The sequence below is a fragment of the Macadamia integrifolia genome, unplaced genomic scaffold, assembly GCF_013358625.1.
Source record: "Macadamia integrifolia cultivar HAES 741 unplaced genomic scaffold, SCU_Mint_v3 scaffold69, whole genome shotgun sequence".
In the NCBI taxonomy this organism is placed as follows: domain Eukaryota; kingdom Viridiplantae; phylum Streptophyta; class Magnoliopsida; order Proteales; family Proteaceae; genus Macadamia; species Macadamia integrifolia.
In genome coordinates this window covers 97,069-112,246 of record NW_024870513.1, presented here as the reverse complement: position 1 = coordinate 112,246, position 15,178 = coordinate 97,069, and the positions used below count along the sequence as shown (strand labels likewise).

The window sequence follows — 15,178 nt, the reverse complement described above, 5'->3', positions numbered from 1 at the left end:
ATTCTAAGTGAAATCACAGAAAAACTTGATGAATTCACTTGTTAAATCTCCTTAAAACTTGATTATTTGCTTTTAAATTCATATTACAGCCTCTTATGACTTGATTGTGCTCATGTAATCATATTCATATTCTGATAATCGTCTTTGAAACATCAAAGGTTGAAAGTGCTCAAAATAAGAAAGTAATTAATGTACCAATGAACCTGAGAATTTAACTGAAATAACTCTGCCACAATTTAAATGATGTTCCTTTGAGGTTCTCGTCAGATTCAACCACGTTCTAACCTGTATGAAGTGGAAGCCTTTGTACTTTCTGTTTGTGCATGTGCAAGGGTTCTGTTTGTTCAATTAATGAGCATTACTCATACCATAATTTAGATGATGCAGGACAAGGTAATCATATTCCTTCATGGCCTTCTTGGAACTGGAGAAGACTGGATTCCTATAATGAAGTCCCTTTCAGTCACGGCAAGATGCATTTCAGTTGATCTTCCAGGCCATGGGGAATCACAGATACAAAATTGTGCCAATAAGGAGGGAAAAGTGGAGTTCGGTGTTTCAATTGAAGTGGTTGCAGATGTGCTGCATAAGCTTATTCAAGAAATTACTCCTGGAAGAGTTGTCCTTGCAGGATACTCAATGGGAGCTAGAGTTGCACTATACATGGCCCTGAGATGCAGCAAGAAGGTATGTCACTATTCTAATAATCTATTTTTCTTTCTCTAGCTTAATTTTCTTAGAAAAATTGTATACTCCAATCGCTAACAACCCCATGCTTCTTTAAGATTGGTGGAGCAGTGATAATATCAGGAAGTCCAGGATTGAAGGATGTGGCAATGAAAAAAATTCGCGCAGCACAAGATGATTCAAAGGCACGGTACCTTAGAGCTCATGGTTTACGGAGCTTCTTAGACATGTGGTATGCAGGAGATATGTGGAATAGGTGATTATTTACTTTCCTTGTCAAGTTCTTAATTTAATGCTATCCTCATGGGTACACGCTTTAGAATGGATGAAGATAATCACTGTACAGAGTGTGCAGGTAGCCAGTAGTATATGCAGAGATGCTTCTTGTTTCTTTAGTCAGTTAAAGGTCATGCATAACTGTATTTTCTTGTGACAGCTTACGAAATCATCCATATTTTGGACAAATAGTTGAGAGCCGTGCACATCACGATGATGTATCTGCTCTTTCAAAGGCTATGTCAGGTTTAAGCGTTGGGAGACAGCCGTAAGATTACTATATTCTTTTGAAGTTCTTATACAAGATGATTTTTTAATGTAACCACTAAAGCTTAAAAGTGAGTTTCGAGTCTTTTGACAATTTTTTCCTCCTAGTTTTCTAGTGAATACATCTTTTGGAAGTTGAACCACCCTTCAGGCACCTGGAAATGTTGAGGCTGGAAAATTATCACTACTACAATGTCCATTAACCTCTACTATTTCATCTATTATCAGAATTCAATGGATGTTTGGTTTCCAGCCATAGAAAATTTTCCTGTGCCACCACGTTAAAAGATAGGGTTTGTGCATCCTTTATAGTGATGTCTACACCTAGGTGGTACAGCCAAATATGCTCAGGAGAAACACATACAATAACTGTATCATATTTTTTTTTGGATGAAGAAATAATGCATTACCAAGCTAAAAAGGAAAAAAAAGATTACAGCACCTAGAAAGAGGAGGAAGAAATCAGAACTATCTCAGAGGAAACTACTATTCCTGATGGTGGAGCTGGGGAGCTCCTAGGAGTTTACAATATGACAGTTTCTAGGAGAGGGATTACAAGTGGAATTATTCCGAGAGATTTTTGCTTTAACATCAAAGTAGATGGAGCCCCAAATCTTATCAAGCGGGTGAAAGTTGGAGGTCCATTTCCTATGATTTCTTTCCATCCAGATCTGGTTTATTGTAGCATAGAAAGCCAATCTTCCTACAATATCACATATAGTTTTTCCCTGAAAAGTCATATCCATCCAAATCCACTCCCTTTGAAAGGGAAGGATTCTCTTGTTGTCAGACCAGCATTTGTGAAGGATCCCTTTGCAGATGGATGAAGAGATGGTGCAAGCAAAGAAGAGGTGCTCTATAGTCTCCATCTCATTGCCACATAGGATACACATAGGGTCAACATAAATGCCTCTCTGTATAAGGAAGTGGTTTGTGGGCAAGGAGTTGGTAAACACTCTCCAAGCCATGAAACTCGGTCGGGGGATGCAATGCTTGAACCATATGAGACGATGCCATGGAGAAGCCGGGCCCTGAGTCCTGACAAATTCCCAAGCCGCCTTGGAAGAGGAGGGCATCCATAGAGTAGTGTTGTGGCCTTGCTGCTGAGATATTGGGATGGCTGGCAAAGAGTTCCATTTATCCGCAAGATGAGTCAAAGTATAGGTCGGGGGAGACCAGTTCCCTAAAGAGAGAATACTCGCCACAAGGGTAAACTTGGAGAGGCCTGGATTATAAATTCTTCTGGCACTTATAGTGTGGTAAAGGACTCCCTTGATGTGCCAAGGGTCAAGCTAAAGGTAAGTGTTGGCTCAATTGCCTATTTGGGAGGAGCAAGCTAAAGATATAGAGGGTCGGAGAGCAACGATTTTACCCCACACCCATGAGGCATCTGCAAGGATTTTTACTGTCCAAAAAGAATCCGATCTGAGGGATTCGAGTAAACCCATTCGACCCATATACTCTTCTTAGAGATGATCTTCCAAGCCAACTTGATGATACCGGCCAGATTAACATCCTTGATCCTTCTTAAACCAAGTCCCCTTTCAGCTTTAGGAAGACAAACTGTAGCCCAACTGATAGGACGAAAAAATCTAGAAACATCACTTCCTTTCCAAAGGAAAGAGGCAAAAATGGACTCCAACTTGAAAATGATGGATTCCGGTAGACCACAAATACCCGACCAGTAAATGTAAGAAGCTTGAAGAACAGATCTAATAAGCTCAAGATGACCTACAAAGGATAGAAGCTTTCCTTATCAGAGCTGGAGGTGCTTCCTAATAAGGTCAAGCATAGGAGTGCAATGATGGGCAGAGAGCCTAGCAGGAATAAGAGGGAGCTCCGGATACTTTACTGGAAGATGCCCAATGCTGAAACCTGTTAGCTCTAGCAGGGATGCTTTGGCAATCTCAGAGATCCCAACCAAGAAGATAAAAGATTTTACCAAATTGATATGAAGCCCAGACATTGCAGCAAATTGAGACATGCATAACATAATGTTCCCAAGAGAAGGAGGATCATCTTTGGAGAAGATCATCAAGTCATTAGCAAAAACAAGGTGAGTAAGCTTCATAGCCTCGCACTTAGGGATGGCAGAGATGAGGTGCATGTCAGTAGCCTCTTACAAACTTCTAGAAAGCTTCCATAGCAAGGCAGAATATGTATGGAGAGAGAGGGCATCCCTGCCTGATACCCATTGAAGAAGAGAAGTAACCAGTTGGACTACCATTCACCAACACTGAGAATTGGGGAAGCAATGCATTGATATACCCAATTAGTGAAGACTGGGGGGAACCCCATGCTATTGAAGACCAAGACAATGTAATCCCATCTCAGAGAATCAAAGGCCTTATGGATGCCTATCTTTATAGGGGCAGTTGAGGGGTAGGTTTTTCTATCAAACCCTCTAACAATTTCATGGAAAAGGAGGATATTATCCTCAATACTTCTCCCAAGGATGAAAGCCGATTGGTTGTTGCTAACAAGGGAGTCAACCACGAGCTTGATTTTGTTAACAAGGATTTTAGCTATAAATTTGTAGAGGAGATTGCATACAGAAATTGGCCTAAAATCCTTCATCTCATTAGCTCCTTTCTTCGGAATAAGGCAAAGAAAAGTGTACTGACCCCTTTGATTTGGCCAAGGTTGAAGAAGAAGCTTTTGACTGCTTTAATCATGTCCACATTGATGAGATCCCAAGAAGATGAAAAGAATCCCATGCTAAACCCGGAGCTTTGCTTGCCTTGTGGGAGAAGATGGCCGTGGTGATCTCCTCCTCGGTGGGGATAGCCATTAGAGGACCCGATAAGTTGCCAGGGATGAACTTGTTTAACAGACCTGCAGGAATAGAAGGGGGAGGGCTTGGATCCATCCTAAACAGGTTCTTAAAGAAGTCAACAACAACACCTTTTATCTCATCCACTTTGTGCACCTGATTACCATCTGGGGAAGTCAACTTGGTGATAAAGTTGAGATTATTTCTTGCTTTGACTGATCTGTGGAAATATGCAGTGTCTGAATCCCTAAGCTCTAACCAATTGATCCTAGATTTCTATCTCACAAAAATTTCTTCCTGAGCAAGGAGGGTAGAGAGGTTAGCCGCTTGAATTTTCTCTTCGTTTGCCAAGGAGAGATTGAAATGATCAGACTGCAGCTGAATCTGGATGGAGGAAAGTTTGTTCCTGCATTCATTAACTAAAGAAGAAATATTCCCGAAGGAGTTAGTATTCCAGGCCTTGAGGGCAATTTTGACATTCTTCAACCTTCTTGCCATGGCAATAAGAGGGGAGGAGAAGGCTTGGGTGGGCTTAGCCCAAGCTTCCCTAACAATGGAGGGGTAATCAGGATGGAGGTCCACATATCAAAAAATTAAAGGGTTTAGGCCCAAAGGAGGTGTACAGATGGATTAGGAGGGAGATGGGGTTATGGTTCGAGATGTCTTGGGTTTCAAAAGTTGCATGAGAGGAGGGGAAAGTAACAAGCCTTGCTTCATTGACTAGGACCCTATCTAACTTGCAAACAATGTGAGCCTGACCTGATCTTTTATTGTTCCAGGTGAATTTTATTCCAGACCATCTAAGGTCTTCAACAACAATATCCTCAATGCAAGAATTTAGATGGTCTACGTTAACATTGTCCAAGGGACCCCCTCCTTGCTTCTCATGGGTGAATCTAATTACATTGAAGTCTCCACAGATTCCCCAGGGAAGATTTCCAATCTGGTTGGCAATATGCCTGAGGCCATTCTAGAGAATGTCCCTATCTGCCACTCTGATAGAGGCATATATAGGAGTGAGAAAAAAGGTAATAGTTGCAAGCAATATCCAAATAGATAAATGGAGGAGCTAGATGGAGGAGGAAATGAGAGTGATATTTAATTTTGAACTGTCCCATATGAAGCAAATGCGGCCATTGGAGTGGGCAGAGTGGTGGGACAGAAATTGCCCACCTGGAGTAATGGTGGCGACGATTCTGCTCATGTTAGATTCTTTGAAATAAGTTTCCAGAAAACAAAAAGAAGACCTGAGCTCTTTGAGGAGCGACCTTACAGCAGCATTCTTGGAAGGGGAGTTGAGACCCCTGGAATTCCACACAATGCCTTAGGACATTAGGCACAATCAAAGGAGGGCAACAAATGCTCCTGAGAAGCGGGGCCAAGGGAATCAGGGGTAGGTTGAGATCTGCTTTGCCTCTGGTAGGAGCAAGGAGCAGATTGGAAGGAGGTCGCAGGGACAATAGGTTCGGCGGAGCAGTAGGTTTCCATCTGCCTTTTCTCTGGAAACTCTTGGAGTTGGCTGGGAGAGAGGGGCTGTCGGGCAAGGAAAATGAGCCAGCAGTGATGTGGGTTAAATTTTTATCCAGATTCGGGTCTAACAGAGACTAGCCTGGGCCGAGGACTGGCAGAAGGAGTTGTGGGGCTGAGAAAGGTTAGGAGGCTCAAAAGGGGGGTTCAAGTGGATGGGCTCAATACTGGGCTCAGCCAGGCAGGACGTCTTCACAGAAAAAGGCCCAGAGTCATGGGACACATCAGCAGGAGTAGCAAGAGGCAAAAGGCTTGTGACAGAAGCACGTGCTTCCTCCGGAAAAGCAAGGCAGGTGTTGTCGAGGACATCCGTTAAAGGGGGAGAAGGAGCCCTTTTAGAGGACGTCAACTCCGAAGCCTTCTTCAACAGTGAAGGAGATGCGTCAAAGCTAGATTGTCAGAATAAGAGGGGTTATCATCAGTAAAACAGCCTGAAGAACCAGAAGAGGACTCCATAGAAGAGGAACTACCATCGGAGCTTCTCGAGGAATCCTCATAATCGCAGCCTGCAGACGTAGCAGGGTAAGTTCGCACGTCACCATCAATCGATTCTTCAAGCAATCGAGGATCACCGATGTTGTCGGTCTCATCTTCCAAGACAGCAAACCTATTGTGACCAGCATGTAAGGACCAAGCCATATCCGAAGGATTTCCGACGGAGGATGATGCCAGGGCAACAGCAACATGCAAAGTAGGTTTTCTTCTACGATTCCTCCCTCTTCTTCTCGTTGGTGGCCGGAAAGAAGATCCATGGCCAGTCTCAGTCTTCAGGGATCGATCACAACGATTCATGGGCCCGATAAATTCGCCAGCTTGCGAGTCGACCAATGGGGCAGGGGAAGTTTTCTTCAAGCTTGCCCTGGTATCATGTCCAAATACATTGCAAACAAGGCATTGGAGGGGCTTCCAGTCATAATGGACTTGACTATTGGAAGGAGAAATCCTCACCATCTTGGACAGATGGAGGAGGGAAGAGCGTCCGCAGCAGCAACCTCTAAACATATTCGTGTGAAGGCAAGGCGATCTTTCCTATTAGTTCTGACATCGGACCAGACAGGGGTTCCCAGAAATGAACCAATGGCATTTAATCCTTCCAAACACCAGAAATGCTAGGGCAATCTAGGGAGGGAGACCCATAAGGGAATGGTGGAGAAATCAACTCGATTGGGCAGCAAATGGCGGTGCCAAGGTCTGAGAAACATTGGAGTACGCCGAACAAATCATGGTACCCTTCCAGAATTCTCACCTTATCCTGCTCCTCAGAGAACCAGAACAAGAAGAAGCCATGGTCAAGAAGGAAAGTATCAACCGAGCCCATAGGACGCCACTGTTTCAAGAGGGACACCTTGACCAGGTGGAAGGGAGGTCACTTTCCTAAGAAGTGTCTGACGAGTGAGTTATTCCATTGGGATTCTTCAGAGTCCAGAAGGCCCTTGGGACAGACAGCAACAAGTGATTCTCCAAGCTTGGTAGGGGGGACGAAGTGCAGAGAGAGGCTATCAACAGGAGGGGAGAAAGGGTGTTTGAAATGGGCATTCCAGGGGACACCAAGAGGGGAGGCTAACGGTGAAGGTGGTGCAGGAGAGGTAACGATGGTGGGGATGGAAGTCTCCTGGCAAGAGGGGAGCCCCAGCCGGAAGGCCGGCCATCAAATCAGGCCAGGGGACACAAGAGGGGAGCAAGGAAGACATGCCTTTATTATCTGTTACAATTGGAACTCGGAAGTGTTGAAGTCCTTTCATAATGTAGGAAGTTTTGCTTACGAACTGAAAATTTTGACTATTTTTAACTTCATTTAATCACAGCCAAAATTTCCAATATTTAAAGATACAATGGTTCAGTTAATTCTGTTCCACCCAGAACCACTAGGCCAGCTAAATAGTGGTATCCAATTCCACAAAATTATTATAAAATCTCAGAAGCAGTTATTCTTTTCCTAAGGCAGCAGTGTACTCAGATTTCATTTGTTCTCTTTCCCATGGTAGGTCCTTGTGGGAAGACTTACAGCAATGCACAAAGCCCCTACTGTTCATTGTCGGAGAAAAGGATGGAAAGTTCAAGGAAATTGCTCATCAAATGTGCTATGAATTAAGTAATAATCCAGGTAACAAGGATAAAGAAGGGAAAAAGATCCATGAAATGATTGAGGTATCAGACTCTGGCCATGCTGTCCATGTGGAATGTCCTCTTTCGGTGATCAGTTCATTGAGTAAATTTCTGATAAATTTGGAAGAGTCACCTGTTTGATAAAGAGAGCCAGCCTCATTTGGTACCATGTAGTTCAATGCTGTATTTAGAGTGCAGGGGGAAAGGACATGGATAACCTCATGACAACCTTGGGCGCCTTCATTCTCATGGCATTTCGGATGAAATTACAGTCACAAATACCACCTTGGAGTGAAGAGAATAAAGTTCCTTATTGCAGAACTGCAGGCTGGTAATGTCCAACTATACACTATCTCAAGATTCTCAATGTAGTAATATCCAACTGTACACTCTACATTTAGAGTATAGAGTGACCAAACCAGCTTAATTTTATCACCAGTAAAAGGATTGGTGTTGGTTTGTTTTATCTAATATGTATTATAAATGAACAAGGGGGGAAAAAATCATTTCTTGTCAAACAAAAACAATGCTTATTCATGTAAACCCAGTTACTCCTTTTGCTGGCTCAACAAAAATGCCACATCCTATATTCATTGAGTAATCAAAACAACAAAGTCTTATACCTTCTCACCAACTGTGAGAACTGTGAGCCAATAATCATTAAAAGTCTTTTTTATTTTTATTTTTTTGGGTAGAAAGAGTTTGTTGTCTCTTGGGAAAGAAAAATAGGGAGTTGCCACCATCTAGATTAAGGTCTAGAACTTGCAATAAAACACTTACTCAATTTTTATATTGGCCCGACCAAGAGGTTGGGTTCATGTCAGGTTATGGGTTGAAATCGTCTGCAATTCCGATCTCGTACGATTCTGTGCAATACCACCTTCAGGCGGTGACACGTGTATTGATACCAATACAATGGCCCAAATCTGGTACAACTAATAAAACATTAAATCCGTGAAAAGGCATTTAAATCAGATCTAGGCCATTGTATTGGTATCAATACACGTGTCACCGTCTGAAGGTGGTATTGCATGGAATTGTACGAGATCGGAATTGCAGACGATTTTTTTCCGTCAGGTTATGGACCTAGCAAGGTGTTAAGCATCCTTGTCTCCACCCGATTAAAGTGGTCTTTCAATTTTACATGGTTATTTATGAAATAATAAATATTCTGAACCAACAAATCTATCATAATCAAAGCTAAAAAAAAACATGGAAATGATCAAATTAAAGGGTAGGAAGAAAGACTGCAAAACAAAGTGAGATTAAGGTTTAATATTCTCGCTAATCAACCCTAAATTCAAACAAGAATGTTAAAATTATGAAAGGGCCATTTTATGTATGAATTAACTATAAGCACCAAATAAAAAGGAAATAAATTAATTCAACATGGAAACATTCTCAACTGATGCCACATCATCCTTAATAGAAAATAAAAGTACAATATAAATTTTTAATTTCACAAAATGTAAAAAATTACTATAATTCCCAGCTATCGATAGAACCCTAAATTGCATGAAAATTCAAATCAAATCACAAAATACATTATATACCTTCCCGATGCTAAAACAATCCAATTGCAGCTTCTGAAATGCGTATGAAAATGGTATGCCAAGAATTACGAGAATGACATCCAAATGTAAATCCAACCCTAAAATGCAAAAATATGCAGGGAAAAAATTATTCTATGCAAATCAGAATTAAATTACCTTAAATCATCTACGAAACATACAATTAAATAAAATAAAATGTCAAAAAAAATCGAGTAAAGCATGAAAAAAAATATTAAAATTTTATTTTAATCAAGAACTGACCTATTATAACATGATTTGTTCTAAAATCTTGAAAAAATAAATTAGAAAGTATAAGAAATTTTCATAAATTATTATTAATTTTTTTAATGAATAAATAAATTCATTACTAAGGAGAAGAATATACAAGGGAGGGGGAGGGCCAACAAGCCCGAAGGAAAACGAAACTACAAATCAGCAAGCCATGGCACAACACCGGAGGAGGCTCGAACAAAGTAAACTAGCCTAGGGAGGGGGATTGGGGAGATGATAGATGGAAGAAGACCCCAAGAGACAACAATGAGATGAATAAATAAATTGATTACCAAGGAAACAACAATCACCGTAAATTATTAAAACGCCATTATGATGAAAAATGATTAAAAAAAATAAAAAAACCCTCTAAAATGATGCAATATCTAAAATGCCATTATGATGAAAAATTATTTAAAAAAAATTTTTTTTTAAATAAGATATAAAAAAAAAAAAAAAATTCCATGAACATCAAAGACTAAAGAATGATCCAAGTACGAGATTTAAACCTGAAAACTATTATCCTAACATGCGAAAAATGATTTGAGATAAGTATACCATTTTTTTAATAGAAAAAAGAAAAATGAATATATATTAGAAGCGTTTAATTACATGCACAGAGGTTCCTTTTCAGAAATCTTAATGTTTATGTGCATAACAAAATAATTTAGGTGCTTAAATAGAAGCACAAGATTGTTCAAAGGTTAGGGCCTAAAATAGATCAAAGAAGTGGACTTATAGACATCAAATAATAAGGGCTCCAAGGCCACAAGCAGCTGTTAGTATTTGTAACTAGGTTATGCAAAATCTCTAAGTCGCTCCAGACTTCAATCACATCTCATCCATCTTCCTTCTCTTTCTTCAAACCGTGGAGAAGGCTCCTAGTATCTGCCTCAATAGCTTTTCTGTTATCAAATATTCTGCATGGATCAAGACAGATTACCCTGAGAGAGAACTTCATATGCCCAACCTGAAGTATCAAAAACATTGTTAAAATACTTGTACAAACTAAAGTTGGATGGTAAAAAAAAAAAAGGCGGGTTTTGGGAAAAAGATGGATTGTGAGGGTTCAATAATTGTGATTGAATTTCATGAGGTTTTGAGAAGTCATTGAGAAATGACGATTCATTAACCCATCAATTAATGTTGGTTAGGATTTGACAAGGGTTGGGTTTAGTTTTAGAGTGCATGACTTGGTTTCTGTGAGCCCAAATGAAATAGTAGGATATTACAAAAATGCTAAAGAATTTTGGGTTTATCACAGTCATGAATCAGAGTAGAGTTAAATAAATACATAATAAGAGCTGGGAAAGAGTTATCAGTCTAGGTATTCTTAACCCCAATAATCCAGCAGCCCAAATTCATTTTGTAGACTCGCATGAAAGGAAGACATGCCAAATAGATCCACTTTGAATCTGACAAAACCCATAGGTAGGGTCAATGTCAATCCATTTCCTAAGGATATCCTTTGTGGGAATGTCGTCAAGGATAAGTTTCCAAAAAAAAACTTAAACATAGGATGGATATTTAGTGAGTGGTCTCAGTTTTTTCTAACTAAATAAGAAAGGCCTGCTAAAAATGAAAACCATAGAGTGCCATACCAGAGAAGCGTACATGTTTGCATAACCTAACTTCCACATCCAAAAGTTAATTTGCCCCAGTTTCAGCCAATTAATCTCCTTCAAAATGATTCTAACTGATATGACCAAGTTCAAAAGGGCATAGAAGGCGTTTGCCTTTGAGCTAGAACCACAAATAACTATAACAGGATGGGATCATGGAAACCCAGTAATTATAGTAAGATTTCATGGATGCACATCTCCAGTGTTGCATTTAGATAGAATTCAGACTTCATACCAAAATGCTTATACTGAGGATCCATCAGGAAGAATTTGGACCTGTATGAGATGTCTTATGTTCTGATCACTATTTATTGGATCATAGATTCGACGGTGCAAGCATCACTTTTGACACATGCCCAAGATAGTGAATAAATTCTTGACAATATCAGCATGTCCAAGAACGAAATACCCTACAGTGGCACTGCAGAAACACATTTGCGGAATTATCGGAAGTACCCTCCTATTTTACAGTAACTGTGAGATTCCAAGTTTACAAATTGCTACAAGATAGCTTGAGGGGGGAAAAAAGGTCAGAGTCCATCTGAAAATATTAGTCTAAATAATTTACCAAGTTTCACCCAAATCCTAATTTTCTGTGGATAAATATTGCCAATATTTTTTATCACTTACATTGGTAGTCACTTTTTAAGCGATAACTTTAAATTTTCTGATGCATGCTTAATCATATGAAGCCATATGGACTACCAAAAGAATGCAAGCTCTTCACACTGCTCATGTTGTTCCGCTTCCTCATCGGCAAGAACAAAATCAACATCAGGTACATAACCAACCCACTTCATCTCTCTGATCAGCTCATCAAGCATCTCATATATCTCTTTGCATTTCGGATGAGCCTTGTCACCAACAAGAAATATATTCATCTTGCTTTGTACCTCAAGCCAACTGCAACCAGGCTCCTTCTTTAGCCTGTTCTGTTTCATCATCTTCCTTATCTTTGAAACCTCACCCCACATTCCTGCTTCAGCATAAATATTTGAGAGGAGAACATAAGCAGCAGAGTCTTGAGGGTCCAGTTCCAGAATAGATCGGGCTGCTTGTTCTGCCACTTCTACATTCCTGTGGATCTGGCAAACACTCAGAAGAGTTCTCCATATAACAGCATCAGCTTCAAATGGCATCTCAGATATTAGCTTCAATGCCTCATCAACCTTTCCTGATCGTCCAATTATATCAACCATACATGAATAATGCTCCAACTGAGGATCTAACCCATAATCCTGAAGCATCAAATGGAAATAGTGTAACCCTTTCTCAACCAGGCCAACAAACCCACAAGCTCGAAGGACTGCAACAAAGGTTGCATGGTTTGGTTTTACATTCTCAAGTTGCATCTTTTCAAATATCTTCAGAGCCTCTTCTCCCAGACCATGCTGTGCATAGCCAGATATCATAGCATTCCATGAGACAAAGTCCCGCTCGGGCATCTTCTCAAACATAAGTCGAGAATCTTGCATGTTTCCACACTTCGAATACATGTCAACGAGAGTGCTGGATATGAAAACATCGAAGATTAAATCTTGCTTGATAATCTGAGCATGGATTTGCTTCCCAAGTCCAATGGTGGCCAGATTGGCACAATTATCAAGAACAGTTGCATAGGTAAAGTTATCAGGCTGCAGGCCCATTTCTAACATCCGAGAAAAGAACTTCTGGGCTTCCTCACTTTGTTTCTGCAGTGAGTATCCAGAAATAATAGAATTCCATGATACCATTGTTTGATTTTCTATTTTGTCATGGAGCTTCTCTGCTTCGTCCATAGTTCCACATTTAGAGTACATGTCCACAAGAGCACCTCCAACAAATAAGTCCAAGCCCAACCCTGACTTGATGACTCTACCATGGATCTCCTTCCCATAGTTCAGGGCTGCCAACCTGCACATGCCTTTAGTATGCTGCCATAAGTGAATTCATCGGGTTCCAACCTTGAATGGAGCATTGAACTGAAGAGAAACAGTGTTTCCTCTTCACATCCATTCTGCTCATAAGCAGCAATAATTGCATTCCAAGAGATAGCATCTCTTCTGTCCATCAGATCAAACACACCATGTGCTTCGACCAGAGCTCCACATTTCCCATACATGTCCAAGATCGCATTTGTCACACAGATATTGGACTCAAAACCACTCTTAATTGCTAACCCATGAATTTGTAGCCCCTCGAGCAACCCTTGAGTCACTGCACAAGCACTAAAGACACCGGATAGACTGATCTCGTCCATGCCAACACCAGACCTCTGCATGAGCTGAAATAGTTGTAAAGCTTCAAAGCCTTGACCATTGCGTGCATACCCAACAATAATGGCATTCCAAGACTGCAAATTATGCATTGGCAACCTGTTAAACACCCTTCGACCATAGATTAGAAAATCACATTTCGCATACATATCCAAAATGGCAGTTCCAACTATGACATCGTATCCAAAATTATTTTTCAAAGCATGTCCATGCATTTGAGAGCCTAGTCTCAATGAAGGCAAACCTCCACATAACCTAAAAACACTAGCATATGTAGACTGACTGGCCCCAATTCCAGCTTTTTGCATCTCCTTAAACAGATGTAAACCATCAACAAGTTGATCATTTTGAACACAGCCAGCAATTATCGCACTCCAAGAAACCCAATTCCTTTCAGGCATTGCAAGGAAAACTTTATGTGAATCATTCAAGCTCATACACTTCGCATACATATCTACAAGAGAACTACCTGTCACTACATCACAGTCAAAACCCATCTTGATGATGAGACAATGAATTTGAACGCCAAGATCACATGCCTCCAAAGCCGAACACGATTTAAGAACAATGGCAAAAGTGGTACGATCCAGCACCATTCCCATTACTCTCATCTGTAAGAAGAGATTAATAGGTTTCTGAAAGTTACCATTCTGCAAGTACCCAGAAATCAAGGAATTCCATGAGATGACATCTCTATGGAGCATCAAGTCAAAAATGGACTGCGCAAGGGCCATGGCTCCAGACCCGGCATAGCCAAAGATCATTGCATTCCAAGAAACTGTGTCTCGTTGACGCATAAGTTCAAATACCTTGGAAGCATAATCTATATCGGAGCATTTGATGTACATGTAAATCAAACAATTGGAGACAAAGATAGTCGGACTGAAACCAGAGGTGATCATGTACGCATGGGCTTGTTTCCCTACGTCCAGGGATCTCTGGTCTGCACAATCTTGGAAAATATGAGAGAAGGTTTTCTTCTTCGTGGGTGTTGACTGGTTTGATGATAATGTAGAGAGTGTGGTGAAGGGAAGGTTGATTTGTGGAAGTTTTGGGCAAGGGCAGAGCACCCTGAGTAGAGAAAAGCGATAGACGAGATGTGCCATGAGCCTTATAAGTCATATTGTCAGTGGCTTGCGACCGTTGTAGCAAATGTAACTTTCAAATTTCTGTTACCAGACATGGCATCCAGAAGTCCCTTAGTCAACCATCGTTTAATATGTGGTTCTCGTAACTTACCTGTTCTTAGGCAGAATAACAAGAATCTTTTGTTCGGACCTGGTTTTGGACCGTAGTAATTCAGGTACAGCAGAAAAAAAAGGATATGGATACATACATGTATTAAACAGACCAAGACGTCAACAATACTTAAAAATTCGGAAAAAAAAATATATATATATATATATGTATGATAGTCAAATAGTATACATTTAATATTAGATAATTTACAGCGCCACCCTTAGAGAATGCCAGTATTATAGGAATATCCCCTTTCTTTCACCAAGTTACAACCCCTTACTATCAGTCTCCGTTAAGTAAGGATTTGAAATTAACTAAAACAAATAATAAATCATATTTTACCTAAGTTATTTCTCACTGACCGTCCGCAGCAGCAACTACCACCGGCGGTTCCAGCTTCTTCTCCGGTTGGACCTCTCTCTCTCTCTCTCTCTCTCTCTCTCTCTCTCTAAACCTCGAGGTCGACTATCCCGACAATTGGGTCTGGGCGACCTCGGCAATGACTTTGGTCATGGCGGCCAGTAGTTGTGGGTTCTTTAAATGAGGAATAGGGTTTTAGAGGGAGATTTTCACAGGTTAAAGAGAGCTTTTCAGAGAAAGGAG

The 15,178-nt window shown here is 40.6% G+C and overlaps 2 protein-coding genes across 2 annotated transcripts in view; one reads left to right on the top strand and one right to left on the bottom strand.

The window, feature by feature from the left end:
* Nucleotides 1–8,237, top strand: part of LOC122069689 (protein PHYLLO, chloroplastic) — a 53,433-nt gene extending 45,196 nt beyond the window's left edge. Inside the window, exons 11-14 of the mRNA XM_042633757.1 lie at nt 379–687; nt 786–943; nt 1,124–1,231; nt 7,516–8,237. Coding sequence (XP_042489691.1) covers nt 379–687; nt 786–943; nt 1,124–1,231; nt 7,516–7,777 — 837 coding nt within the window. The 3' untranslated portion in view covers nt 7,778–8,237. The remainder of the gene's footprint in view (nt 1–378; nt 688–785; nt 944–1,123; nt 1,232–7,515) is intronic.
* Nucleotides 8,238–11,515: 3,278 nt separating this feature from the next.
* On the bottom strand, nt 11,516–14,647 carry LOC122069682 (pentatricopeptide repeat-containing protein At3g02330, mitochondrial-like). The gene is given in 2 exon segments (XM_042633748.1): nt 11,516–12,970; nt 12,973–14,647. Coding segments are annotated over 2 exon segments (2,658 nt in total). The 5' UTR covers nt 14,443–14,647; the 3' UTR covers nt 11,516–11,782.
* Nucleotides 14,648–15,178: the final 531 nt, after the last annotated feature.